The sequence below is a fragment of the Daphnia carinata genome, chromosome 6 (genome assembly GCF_022539665.2).
Source record: "Daphnia carinata strain CSIRO-1 chromosome 6, CSIRO_AGI_Dcar_HiC_V3, whole genome shotgun sequence".
Classification (NCBI taxonomy): domain Eukaryota; kingdom Metazoa; phylum Arthropoda; class Branchiopoda; order Diplostraca; family Daphniidae; genus Daphnia; species Daphnia carinata.
The window spans coordinates 5,781,680-5,794,677 of record NC_081336.1 but is presented as its reverse complement, the minus strand read 5'-3'; the positions used below and the strand labels follow the sequence as shown (position 1 = coordinate 5,794,677).

The window sequence follows — 12,998 nt, the reverse complement described above, 5'->3', positions numbered from 1 at the left end:
TCCCCAGGCGTACGAGATGCTGTATAGACGTTTACCGATATCTGAATCTTCGAGAGGTGTGTTTAACAAGAACGTAACTTCTTGTTGAATCGATCGTTTCCGCTTTGATTGTGGAAGTTCTCTATAATCCTTGCACACTGGTGTATCTAGGTTAGACTTCTGCAGGCATGTATTTATAGTTGTTTTAAACATCTCATAGAGTTTTCTTGTAGTTTCCGTTGGAAAAATTAGGTATGTTAGTGGTAAACCGACAACTTTGTAGCCTAGTGGAGTGATGTCCCGATCTGGTTTGTTGAGGAATGATATCTCGATTTGTCGGTTCGCGTCATAAGACGGCTGGTGTTTTCGTGTTCCGGCATTCTTGGAAGTTCCAGATATCCGCTTCCTTTAATCAACGTTTGGGAGTATGAGTTATTTGTTGTCCTATCTCCCATGGCTTTGGATGAAGTGTCCTTTCCTGCTGTTCAAATGGGCTTTCAATTGGCCGTCCTGTTTTTTCTGCCGTAGAGTGATTTGTTCCAGCGTACAGTTGAGGGTGTGGTATTGTTTTATGGCATACCATTGCCCTTCATCATAAAAGGTAAACCTGGTCGTTCACCATTTTCCAGCATTCCAGTGGGGTTATTAGTTTAGTTTCTTGCAATATTAGTTTGAAAGATCCAATCCAAAATGATCCTGTTATATTCTTCGTTTTTATCCATTGTTTGCATGTCCAGCTCTTCAGCTGCTGGTTTCTGCGTTGTTTGACGTGTACAGTGTGGGTATTCTGGGTAAGTGTGCTGTGTATCTGTTTCCTTGTTGTTGCAGTAATATGGTGCTTCTATATCTAAAATTCCTCTGGTCTTTACGTTGTTACAGTCGCGTACGGTTGAATAGGTGGGATACATTGATAGAATGATGGTTAGTAAGTGGACGAATATTATTATCAGTTCCATCTGTGAAATAAAAATTTGAAGGTTTTTTTTAGAATCTTGATACTTCATTACGTTGCCGTAAGTTGTATCGTGGATTCGTCATTCTAGTAGGCGCAGGATGATTTGGTATAGGACCGGTAATATTTGGTGTGGTAATGTTGCGAAACTCTTCTTCTGTCGCTCGATATATACGCATTTTTAGGGGGAGGCGTTCTTTCGTTGTTACTGATGTGTTTTCTTAGCCTTGCTGGACCTCTTCGTACCGCCTCATTACTCCGGTTGGTTGAACTCACATGATGTTCCGTCTGTTCCTTGATTTCCTGGGACGTACAATTTTAGGTAAGTATTGACGTACTATTGATTTAGTTTTTCTATTTTTCGGCGTTTGAATCTCGTAAGTGAGATCTGAGTAATTCTTGGTAATTTTGAATGGTCCATTCCACCTGTTGAGAATTTTCCGGCAGTTGGTGGGGCTTTAGTAACACAAAGTCACCAATGTTGTATTTAATTGCTTTTGTTCCTTCGTCGTAATATCTTTTGTCTTGTCTGCGCGAAATAGGTGTTCCTTCGCTAGTTGCTGAGCCTTCTTCCATTGATGTGAGTACATTACACTGGTGTCTTCGTATGTATCCTATCGTCTGTCTATTTTGATGTCGTTTGGGATCACGGGGTGTCTTCCAAAGAATAGGAAGAATGGGGTTTGTTGTAGTGTTTGCTTTTTTTGGGATTGCTTTGCTGTGTTGTAAGCAAATGTGACAACGGGATATTTGTCCCAATTTCCAGGTTTTTCCCACGTAGCAAGCTAACATGTCACACAGGGTTCTGTTAAATCGTTCTACTAATCCGTCCGTTTGGGGTGGTATGCTGTTGTTCTTATTTGTTTTTGATCTTGAACATTTGCAAATTTCTTGCATTAAGTACGACTGAAGTTAGTTCCTTGATCTGTTAGGACTACTTCAGGGATCCATATTTTGTGTAAATATCATAAACCAAGATTGTAGCAATTGTTTGGCAGTCTGATCTTCAATGGCACTGAAAAACGAAACGATCATGTAATCTGATAGACTAAATGTACTTATGTCCCTTTTCGCTTATTGAACTAACGGTAATATCCATCGCAAGTCTTTCCCACACCTTCAGCTGGGGGCATGGGTTGCAATGGCATTTTCATTTCCTCCTATAGCCTTGCGTGTTTTTATGCATTTTAAGTAATTTTTAATGTATTCGGTTACGTTTTGTCGCATGTGTGTAATGAAGTATTGCTCTCGTAGTCTGGCTATTGTTTTTTCTATTCCTAAATGTCCTGCTAACATGTGGTCATGATTTGCTTGTAAGATCCTTCCGACTGACTCCCTTGGGACTACTAACTTTCCTTGCCTATCTGTTAATAAACCTTTCTCGTTGATTATAAAGTTGCTTCTAGATCTGTTACTTTTCTGATCTTCTTGTATCTTTATCATTAGTTTTTGGCAATATTTATCTGCTTGCTGCCCTTCTAGCCATTTGTCTTCTCGCCAAGACCTTTTACTGTCACTTTCAATTTCTCTTTCAAAACCTTTGTTTTCCGTTTTATGATTTTCCATTTCGAAACTTTCGCTTTCTGTCTGACTACTTTCGCTTTCTCTCTCCAGTTTCCTTAAACTTTCCATTTGTAGTTTGATTTTTAATCTTTCCATTTCTTTTCGATCTCTTTCATGCTCTTTTATGACAATTTCTTTTTCCTTTGCCCTTGTTTCTACTCTTGCTAGTGGCACTATAGGAATACGGCTTAGGGTGCCAGCATTTTGGTGCGATTTCCCAGGCCGGTATCCAATGACGATGTCGAATTCTGGTAGTTTGAGTGCCCATCTAGCTAATCTTCCTGCGGGTTCTGTCTTGCTCATTTACCATTCTAAAGGTCTATGGTTGGTAAATACGGTAAATCTACGTCCGTATAGATATGTCCTAAATACGTCAATTGCGTGGGTGATTGCGTAAGCCTCTTTCTCTGTGGTTGACCACTTGGCCTCGCGATCGTTCAGATGTTTAGAGCTATACGCGATGACGACTTCCGCGCCGTCTGATTCACGGGGTTCCTGTACGTCGGACTCTGCTGAATCCGCTGATTGAGGTAGAGTCTGCATCTGAGCCAAGACTGCTCCTATTCCATATCCTGAAGCATCTGTGTAGATGATAAATTTGCGCGTGAAATCTGGATACCCAAGGATAGGTCTAGTTATGAGACAGTTTTTGATGCAGTCAAAAGCGTCCTTTTGTTCCTCTCCCCATTTCCACTCGGCTGATTTTCTCGTTAGCGCTGTCAATGGGTGGGCTTTATTAGCAAAAGCCCGGATGAATTTTCTATAATAGCTAGCCAGACCTAAAAATGAGCTCAATTCCTTCACGTTTTTGGGAGCGGGGTATTCGATGATTGCTTCTAATTTTTTCGTACTCGGTGTTATTCCTTTTTTCGAAACAATGTATCCTAAATAATCTAATTCTTCCTTGAAAAATTCGCATTTCTTCCGTTTGAATTTTAGTCCTGCGTCTTTAAGAAGCTTAAACACCGTTTCTAGATGTGTCACATGTTCAGTAATATTATTACTGAACACTATGATGTCATCCAGATAAACCAATGCGAACCTGAACAATACTGATTTCAAGATGTTATTCATCGCACGTTGAAAAGTGCTTGGCGCATTTGTTAATCCAAATGGCATTCTATGAAATTCGTATTGTCCAAGTTCATAGATGAAAGCGGTTTTGTGTTTGTCGCTTTCCTCTATCTCGATCTGCCAGTAGCCGCTCAGTAAGTCCAATGTTGAGAAGTAAACCGATCCACTCAATGCTTCAATGGTGTCATCAGTTCTTGGTAATGGATATTTGTCTTTTACGGTTATTTTGTTTAGTGCCCTATAATCAATACACATACGCATTTCTCCATCTTTTTTGGGTACCATTACAATGGCTGCTGCAAATGGGCTGTGACTTTCTCTAATAATTTTGTTACTCAACATTACTTCGATTTTTGTCTTTACAATACGTTTTAATGCTTCTGCAGTTCTGCGCAGTCGTTGAGTAATTGGGGCGTTATATCCTATGTTAATGAAATGTTTTACATCGGTTGCTAAACCCAAATCTGATTCTTTTTCTGCAAATAGAGCTTCGTGTTTTTTCAATAAAATTTCTATTTTAATGCGAATCTCTTCAGAGATGTTGGTTGTTTCGCCTTCGCGGCTTTGTTTAATTCGTTTGGATTTCATGTTATTGTCTGATTGGGAAAAAGATTCTAAGCTGCGATAATCTGCTTCAGTAAGGTCATTGTTATCGGCTTTTTCTGGTGATTGGTTGGGGAAGAGTGGAATGTGAATGCCTACTTTGCCAAACGTTAAGCTATATATTGGGTGTATATTTGTTCCAAAGTTGTGTTCCACCCCAAAATGGTCGTAATTTATCTGTCTGTTTCTAGTATTAATTTTTACATTGTTGCTTGATAAGAAGTCTAAACCCAGGATACAGGTTTCACTTAAGTTTTCCATGATAAAGAATGATGATTAATAACGTGATTGTCGTTAATGACAATTGAAAATTCAAATTTTCCCATTGATTTTAGTATTTCTCCTGAAACCGTTCTGAATATTGGCGAGGGGGTGTTTTTAATTTCTTTAAGTTCTTCCCTCTTTTTTAGGTTAAAAAATATGCTGTCTGAAATTAAACTGGCTGCGGCTCCTGTATCTACTAAAGCGTTAATTTCTTTTCCAAAAATTCTAACGGGTATACGTATTAGTTTGGGTATCGCTAATTCTAAATTATCTGTTGGGGAATTATTTGGTAAGGATATCGTGTTTACTGCATTGGACGGCGGTTCGGATTGTTGATACGTGCCATATCTGTCCAACATTCTCGTGCAATGTGTCCTCTTTTATTGCACTTGTAACAGATAATAACCTTATTCCCAAAGGTGTCGGGGTGTTTGGTTGGTTTTGTCGTTGCTGTGGGTATTGTTGAGGATAACCCGGGTTTTGATGATACACTTGTTGATTGTTGTGTGGTTGAAACTTTGGTTGATTGTAATGTATCTGTCCGTTGCTGTTTGGGGGTCTCTTCGTTTGTTGATAGGAAGGGTAATTGGATTATCTATACCCTGGAGAGGTACCTTTTCTTCGTGGTGAAGTATAGTTGTTGCGATATGGGCTGCTCTCTCTGCTACGATTGAAGTTTCGGTCACTACTGGGACCTCTGCTATTCGGTCTCTCGTTGAATCGAACTCGTGGATTTTGTGATCTGGAGTATCGATCACTCGATCGTGGGGATCTTGGTTCGTATCGATCTGCTGCTGTTATGGTTATATCGGTATCCTGTGACAATTCACGACTCTTATTAGTATTTTCCAGTTCCCTAATTTTTTGTTTGAAGCATTTAATTTCTGTCTTTTGTTGTGAAAGTTCGTTGTCTTGTTGTTTCTCGTGATGCGTTATCCCTGCGATTACCGCGTTTATTTCTTTGTCTTCTGCAGTCTCCTTGCTATATAGGATGCCTTCGGATATGATTACTTGTTTACATAGCTGGTCAAAATCTTCAGGGTCTTCGTTTCGAGTTCAGCTCGGAATTTTGGTAGTATGCCTTGCATCAAAATTTTGATTTTGGTATGATCTCTCATCCTCTTGACTGTGTTGATGAGTCGACCTTCGACGATGGTTTGGTTTTGGTCTGATTTTTCTTCCTTGCCTTCAATGGACTCGTAGAGACTGTTGATTCTTGAGATAAACGCTTTGCATTTTTCTTCGGGTTTTTGTTTTAGTGTGGATAACGTTTTTCTTTGTGCTGCTAAGTCGTATGCATCCTGGAATCTTGCAATGAGGGCGGTTTTCCACTCATCATAACTTAACTCATCACCTTGCTCCTCTACGTAGTTTCCATGCCATTCTAGGGCATCACTTTTTAATCTGTCGGAGAAGAATCTTATTTTTTGGTTGTCGTCCCAGTCGTTGTTGCGTGCTACATGTTCTGCGTCCTTTAGCCATTCTGTTATTAATTTATCAGTACTTTTCCCTTTGAAAATTGGAATTGACTTTTTGTCTTCTCTCGAAAATAATTCTCCTAATGCTTTCACAATCGGTTGGGTTGTGGATGTATCGATGCTATCGCTATCCGTTGTGTCGCGGTCAATTATCGAAGTTTCTTTGTGTGAAAGTCCCATTTTGACTTTTTCTTTGAGAGTCTGATACTTTTGTTTTAGTTGAAGGAGGTTATCGTTTTGGGTCTCGATTTGGTTTTTTAGGTCGTCGTTAAGTTGTTGTAACTTTTCGACTTGTTCTGATTCTAGCTCGAAGTGAAGGGATTTGTCTCCTTCTGTTATTGAGGTTAGGTCGTTTATCTCACTCACTAGTTTCGTTATTTCTCCTGGTTCGTTGGAGGCGTCTAAGTCTTCGGTTTCAGCGAATGTTACCTGTTGCTTTCTATATCCTTTTATTCTATTCTCCAGATACCAAATTTTTTCTTCTCGGTTTCCTGCCTGTATGTTGTTCTTTTGTAATTCCGTTTCGAGATTTTTATTCTTTACAGTACTATCTATCAGACTTCTTCGTAAACCTGCTTTTTCTGCTAAGGTTTTTTCAAGGATCTCTTTTGTTTCTTTTGTTTCTGTCTGGAGTTGTTTGGTTGCTTCTAAAGCTGCTTTTATCCGTTGTTCGGTGTCTTCTAACCTCGTAACCAGTTGTTTTCTTTCACCTTCAAGTTTGCTAATTATTTCTTGCCCTTCTCTTTCAACAGCTATATTGTTTTCGTCCTTTTTTCGTAAAAGGTTTTGCAATTGGTTCTCTGTTGCTGTGGCAGTTTCAAGGCTGGTTTCTAATTCACTGATTCGATTGGCAGACTTTTCAAGGGCGTTTTTGAGTGCTTCGTTACTTTCTTGGAGTTGCTCAAGGGAACTACTTAGGGTGTATTTGGAACTTTTTGCCTTTTTCTTGTTGCTATCTAGCTGTTTTCGTATGCTTTGTAACTCGTAGTTTAAGTCAGATGAATATTTCTTCTCAGCTATCTGCGCAAGTATTATTTCTTTTTGGAGGACTCTGATTGTACCGAATAGGAATTCTTTTTCTTTACTATGACCAATGCTAATCTGTTGCAATATACTGTCAAGGTTTTCAGTGTTGCCACCGAGGGATTCTACGTGATTTTTAAATGTCTTTGTGGTGTTTGTAATAGTTTCTGCTGTTATACCACTTGGTGCTTGCAACGTTTGTTCTAACAATGAGTATGAATATAATTGCAATGCGTTGTGTGTCTCTTTGCTAACTTCTTGTTTCTTAGATTCTATTTGTTGTACATGTGCTTTTGTCGTAATGGTCTGATAGGTTTTGTTTTGTTCTGACTCTTGTTCAAATTCTAAGTCCACAAGAGTTTTCCAGTGGTCCAAAAAATTTTCTCGGAGACGGTTGGGATTTGGGCTGGTTGTGTCTGATTTAGGGAGTACGGGGTACAAAGGTGGGGATAATTCGTCGACAACGTTTGGGTACAAAGTATTTTCTTTACGAGTAGTCTCTGGTACGATATGATCAAACGGCATTCGCTTACCTTTTGATGGTGTTCCTTGGTCTGGTAGAGCTGTTGGAGACTCGTCGGGGAAATGTAGAGCACAATCACTGAAATAAGTTACGGGTAAGAAACTTTGTACTGGACAACAAGTGTTAGTCTCGTTGGGACCTCCAATTGTAAAGTTCCCAAATCCCGTATATTTGCAGTGAGTTGCTGAAACAACTTCAAATTACAAGCTACAAAATATGCAGTATTTATACTACTACAGAACACAAATGTTGAAGGTAAGGTGGGAGGAGATACGTTCACTTTCACTTGTGAAACGCTTGAGGGATGTAAGAGGTGTGGCTCCTTTTGGTTAGCCTTTGGGCTTGTTACAAGGGTATGCAGGGTTGGCACCCGAGCGGATAGCCGTGGTTGTGTTTTGCTTATAGGCTTTGAAAAACCGGGTAATAAAAAAGATCGATATAAGGTTGAAGTAAAACAATGAGCGTACTACTTATCATTTCGATTAAAGTCCTTCCAGTAGGCGGGTCGAGTTACGCCGAGCATTGTTTCAGGCCATTACAGTATGCCGGCGCTTCTCTCATACAGCAATGGCAAGGAGCTGATCGTACTTCGTGGTCCGCACTTTTAAATGGTACCTGTACGAAACGGTCCGCATTTTACCGCGAAGTCCGCGAAAAATCTCGGAAACACTTTGGGGCAGTCCGCAGATAAAAGTCCGCAGTCGGGATCCGCACTTCACTCTGGCCCACATAGGAATATTTTTTCACCAGAATTTCTAAGGTTTCCGTAGAGATGAAGAGGAAATTGATAAAGCACACGAGAAATAGCATTTTTTATGAAAGTGTCGACACCCAACAGTTGGCCAAAGACGCTGAGGTAATGTCGTGGACTAAGCGTCGTTTTTTTTTTAAACACAGAATATGGGGACCAATAACGAATTTCTTTGGCCAGCCGAATCAGCGCTGGTATGGCGGACAAAAATGTGAAAACAATGTTTCGTTTATTCATACATAACCTTGTTAATCTCGTCTTCCTCTCTGGGTTTTCGACAGTCAATAGAAGGATGTCGATTTTTCCTATTTTTTACAATTTAGTCCGAGATGTAATTAAGTATATTAGGAAGAAGAGTATTTGCATTCCACTTTAAAGACAAGTAAGGCCCACCTTGACACCTCTGGTGAAGTTACGTCACTCCAGATTCCCCACTTGACCGGATTTATTCTGGTCTAAGTACACTAAAATTCGACTCTACGTAAATCGGGGAGTTTTTTCGTCGATATCGGAAGTTTTTATTTTCTTCATTGCAAAGATTTCGTAGTTCGGGTTTTGTTTGTTTGTTATGTTGTTTAAGGAGCCTCCGGCGCAGGGATGCCATGGTTGATACGGGTCTTCCGTTAAAGACCATAAAAAGGCATCGGCATAATAAAGGTCCAAGTTGTTGGAAGATGTTTATGGCAGGAATTTCTCTATTCTCTTTTTTTTAATGGACGTTTTTGGAGCCCGTTCTACAGCAACTCAAGAATGGTGTCTCGTGTGGCGTAGTTGACGCTGAAGTCGTAGCTCGGGTTGTCCTCCGTTGTAGATCGTAGCAGACCGCTTCTACTATTTACGCACACTGATTACACTGCTTTCTGCCCCGTATAGCCTGCTTCTACCCGATTTCGACCCAGAAATTTTATTATTAACCATTTTTTCCGCATGAAAATTGTATTATCCCTTAGGGAAATAAGATATGATGAAAACAGAGAATACGATTATAAAACAATAGTAAAAGACATGTTTGTATACAGCCGTGAGTGAAACACTTTTACGGTTACGTTTTCTATCTTTCTTTTAACGTGCCTTCTCTTCTACTGTATCGACATGATAAAAAGGAATAAGAGAGGTAAATAAAGTTTTGAGAAACTGAACTATGTTCATGAAAATTCTACTTGCATATCAGATCCCTATTACTTAACCATATTAACTTTTTTTTTCAAAACAAAGTTATAAAATATATTGCCGTTTAAGAATGTGATAGCCCAAATTGTCGGCGTCGTTGCCCGAAGTTACGGCGTCAATGTAATTTAAGTCATTTCCTCTTTTCCTCCTTTCACCAGAACTGTCATGGAAAATACACGAAAAATGAAAAACGAGAGGGATGAATAAGGGGGCCAACAACCAAGAACGTATAAAATTAAGTTGAGGAGATATTAATAATATATTCCTTTCCGTTTATTAGTTCCACTTGCAAAAGTATGCCTGATTTGGTAACAGGAACAACGTTTCTATAAAAAATAGATCATTCATGGATTTCCTAATCCTCGTATTCTTCAATTAGGATGTCCGTATCTATCTCTGAGTTATCTGTGGCATTCTCGGTCACGGGAAATTTTTGAGCTTCCAATTCCATTAGTTTGGGCGCGTGGGTTGTGGTTTGAATGGTTCGCAACTTGGGATCTTCTAATTTATAGCCGTAATCCAGTTCCAGTACCTGATTCAATGCTTTACATAAATACATACAAGTGAGCGAACATAATCGTTACGAGCGTTACAAGGCACATTAAATTCTACAAACCAGAAGTAGTTTTCAATCTATCGCGAATCAGACGCATAAATGGCCACGTCTCGGAAAAAAAAGAAGGTCCACATTGTTTGCCATTAATTTCTTGCATCTGTGAACGCAAATCTTGCTGCTTCAGGGTAATTGCGAAATGGTCTGGCTTTCTCAAGGGGCGCCACGTACTTCCTTAAATTACGAAATTGCATACTTGGTGAACTGTAGGCTACAGATTCATCTGCCCTTGGTTACCATTGACGCTGGTATTGCTAAACATGAGGCCTCGTATAGCAGTTAAAAGCGAATATTCCTCGTAAATTTCTTTGTACGTTATCTGGTTGCTAAGTGAGTCAATAGAGCTAAGATACCCTATTGCCTTTGATACATCTTCAATTTTGTTAAAATACACCGGATAATTGTGGTGCAAATACAATAGAACCTTATGCGATGTGTCACCAATATTTCTAGTTAATTCATTAACATTTTCTTTCAGTGGCATTCTAAACTCGTCCAACAGATGTGGTGGTAAACCAGGTGAGTTACATTGAGCTTCATTCAATCCTAACATAAAATTAGAACGAAAATAACACTAAATAAATTTCTTAGAATAACAATCAAAATAAAATAAAATACTCTTTGAATGCAGAATTTTCCCTATGGCATGCATGAAATCCATTGATCCATCTCTTACATAGGCCGTTTCTAAAGCATTCCTCTCGTGCTTTGATGACAGTTTCCTCTTCTTCGGGTAGACATATTGCTTTTCATTATTATTGCTTCCTACATCAAGAAATACAAAAACATAAGTTCTAAGCTATTGAACTTGAAACATATTTACTCATGTTCATCCAGTTCATCGTATTTAGTGCACTGCGCAGATCACCATTGCAGGAACCAGCTATAGCTTGAATCACTTCAATTGGGGTAGCTTTCTGGGAGTTAACAGCAATTTTTTGAAGAGCTTTTAGCACAAAAGTATTTGCAAGTCCACTAAAACTAGGTCAAATGAAAAATAAATGGACAGTGTGTAAATAATGCAATATTGAAGAATCTCAAGATGAAAAATACTTAATCGTAGAGATGTTGAGTCTTTCTTGCAGGTCATGTGGGAATAGTTTAAGCTGCATACTGCTGAAAGCTTTATTATTGGTCAAGATGAACACAGCTGGTATTTTCCCTCTGGAACCAAACTTTCTGTGTACATCAAACATAATTACTGTAGAAAACATACTGTAGTGGAGCACAGCAAAAATCTGAAATGCCTATGTACAAGAGGATGTTGTGCCATCTTTCCAGGTTTTGGAAAATCATCGGAGGGTAATCTTGTACAAGAAGAATTTTTCTCAATGAAGGTTTTGGATGAAGTGATAGTTCTCTATCTTTCATCTTGAGAGTACAGAAACGGCTGGTTCTTTCCAAATTCTTCAAGATGGTTATAGAAGTTACTGTCTGTTTGGTTACTCTCTGTACGGTGGGCTGGGCTGTCTGCATAAAAAGTATCCTTAGCATCTTTTTCTTTGACATACAGTAGCAGTTTATATTGACCGATATCCCATTCTGTTGCATTGTAATGTCTGATTGGTTCTTCCCAAGTAAGGATGTCTATGTGCAATTCTTTACAAATAGTACTTAGTGTTTGATATTTTCCACATCCAGGAGGACCAGTAAGGAGGAGAAACTGTGCCTGAAAAAAACAAACAAAATAGTAATAATAACATAGAGTAAAGTAGAGTAAAGTAGAGTAAAGTAGAGTAAAGGAGAGTAAAGGAGAGTAAAGGAGAGTAAAGGAGAGTAAAGGAGAGTAAAGGAGAGTAAAGGAGAGTAAAGGAGAGTAAAGGAGAGTAAAGGAGAGTAAAGGAGAGTAAAGGAGAGTAAAGGAGAGTAAAGGAGAGTAAAGGAGAGTAAAGGAGAGTAAAGGAGAGTAAAGGAGAGTAAAGGAGAGTAAAGGAGAGTAAAGGAGAGTAAAGTAAAGTAATGTAAAATAAAATGTAATGAAGTAAAACAACAAAGAGTAATATAACACAAGGTAAAATATATTAAAACAAAATAATAATAATAAACAACTTAGAAGAGACATCTCAGAAGTGCATACCTGATGATTGTTGGTGGAAAATGCTTGCTCTAACCAACACTTCACGTCTGCAATTTTCTTTTTTTGGACTACAAGTTCACTCGAGCTTGTCGGCGTACAAATGTTTTTCATATTTTTCGTGGATTCTTGTGGTCTTTTTTTCTATTACAATCATGTTGCGCTGAATCATCATTTTGCACTTTTCTTACGGGACAAAAACTTCCTGTAGCAGCTGGTCCAAAATCGGGCTTCACCCAACCATTCTTAACAAAATTTACTGAGTATTACAAAAAAAATTTACAATGTTTACCAATTTGTTTCTACCTGAGTCATGATTAGTATATTTACGTTCTTCCAATAATGTGAGATCATAGGTGGTTGAAGCCAACTTGGTCTCCGTCTCCTAGGCCAACCGTTTAACTCTTGCATTGAGCCAAACATTTGGCTTAAGTCAATGGTTTTACGAAGTCCCTTCTAACCAAAGTGCTGTTTTTTCTTGCGCTAAATCGCTTACTAGGGCTAGGGCTCGGCCCCGCGACGATCGGGCACGATTTTGGCCGACCCGCGCGGTTTTTTTTTTAAAAGGACAAACCGGTGCGGTTCGGTTTGCCAGTTTTTCCAAACCGGTTGAACCGCGGTTTGACAGTTTGTACCCGTGGATTTCCAGTTTGCATAGGACAATATATCAATAACAGAGTTTGTCGCTAGATGGCGGAAAGATCGATCAATTTTCGACCGCGATGCCTACAAGTCTGATCGGACATTTGATTTATAACAAGTTGCTGACCGCCATTACGCTCACAACAATTAGTGATAATTACTTGATTTGGAATTTTAGCAAAATTTCAAAAAAAATTTTTTATGGCGGTTCAAACCGGTTTGGCCAAGTTGCAAACCGAAAACCAAACTGCAGTCAAAAATGGCCAAACCGAACCGACCAACATGGTCT

General features: G+C 39.1%; 1 protein-coding gene across 1 annotated transcript; it reads right to left on the bottom strand.

Moving 5' to 3' along the window:
* Nucleotides 1–9,631: 9,631 nt before the first annotated feature.
* On the bottom strand, nt 9,632–12,382 carry LOC130703306 (cell cycle checkpoint protein RAD17-like). Its single transcript, XM_057524794.1, is given in 11 exon segments — nt 9,632–9,923; nt 9,997–10,167; nt 10,231–10,539; nt 10,612–10,758; nt 10,817–10,974; nt 11,047–11,172; nt 11,249–11,395; nt 11,397–11,662; nt 12,071–12,211; nt 12,259–12,312; nt 12,374–12,382. Coding segments are annotated over 11 exon segments (1,716 nt in total). The 3' UTR covers nt 9,632–9,735.
* Nucleotides 12,383–12,998: the final 616 nt, after the last annotated feature.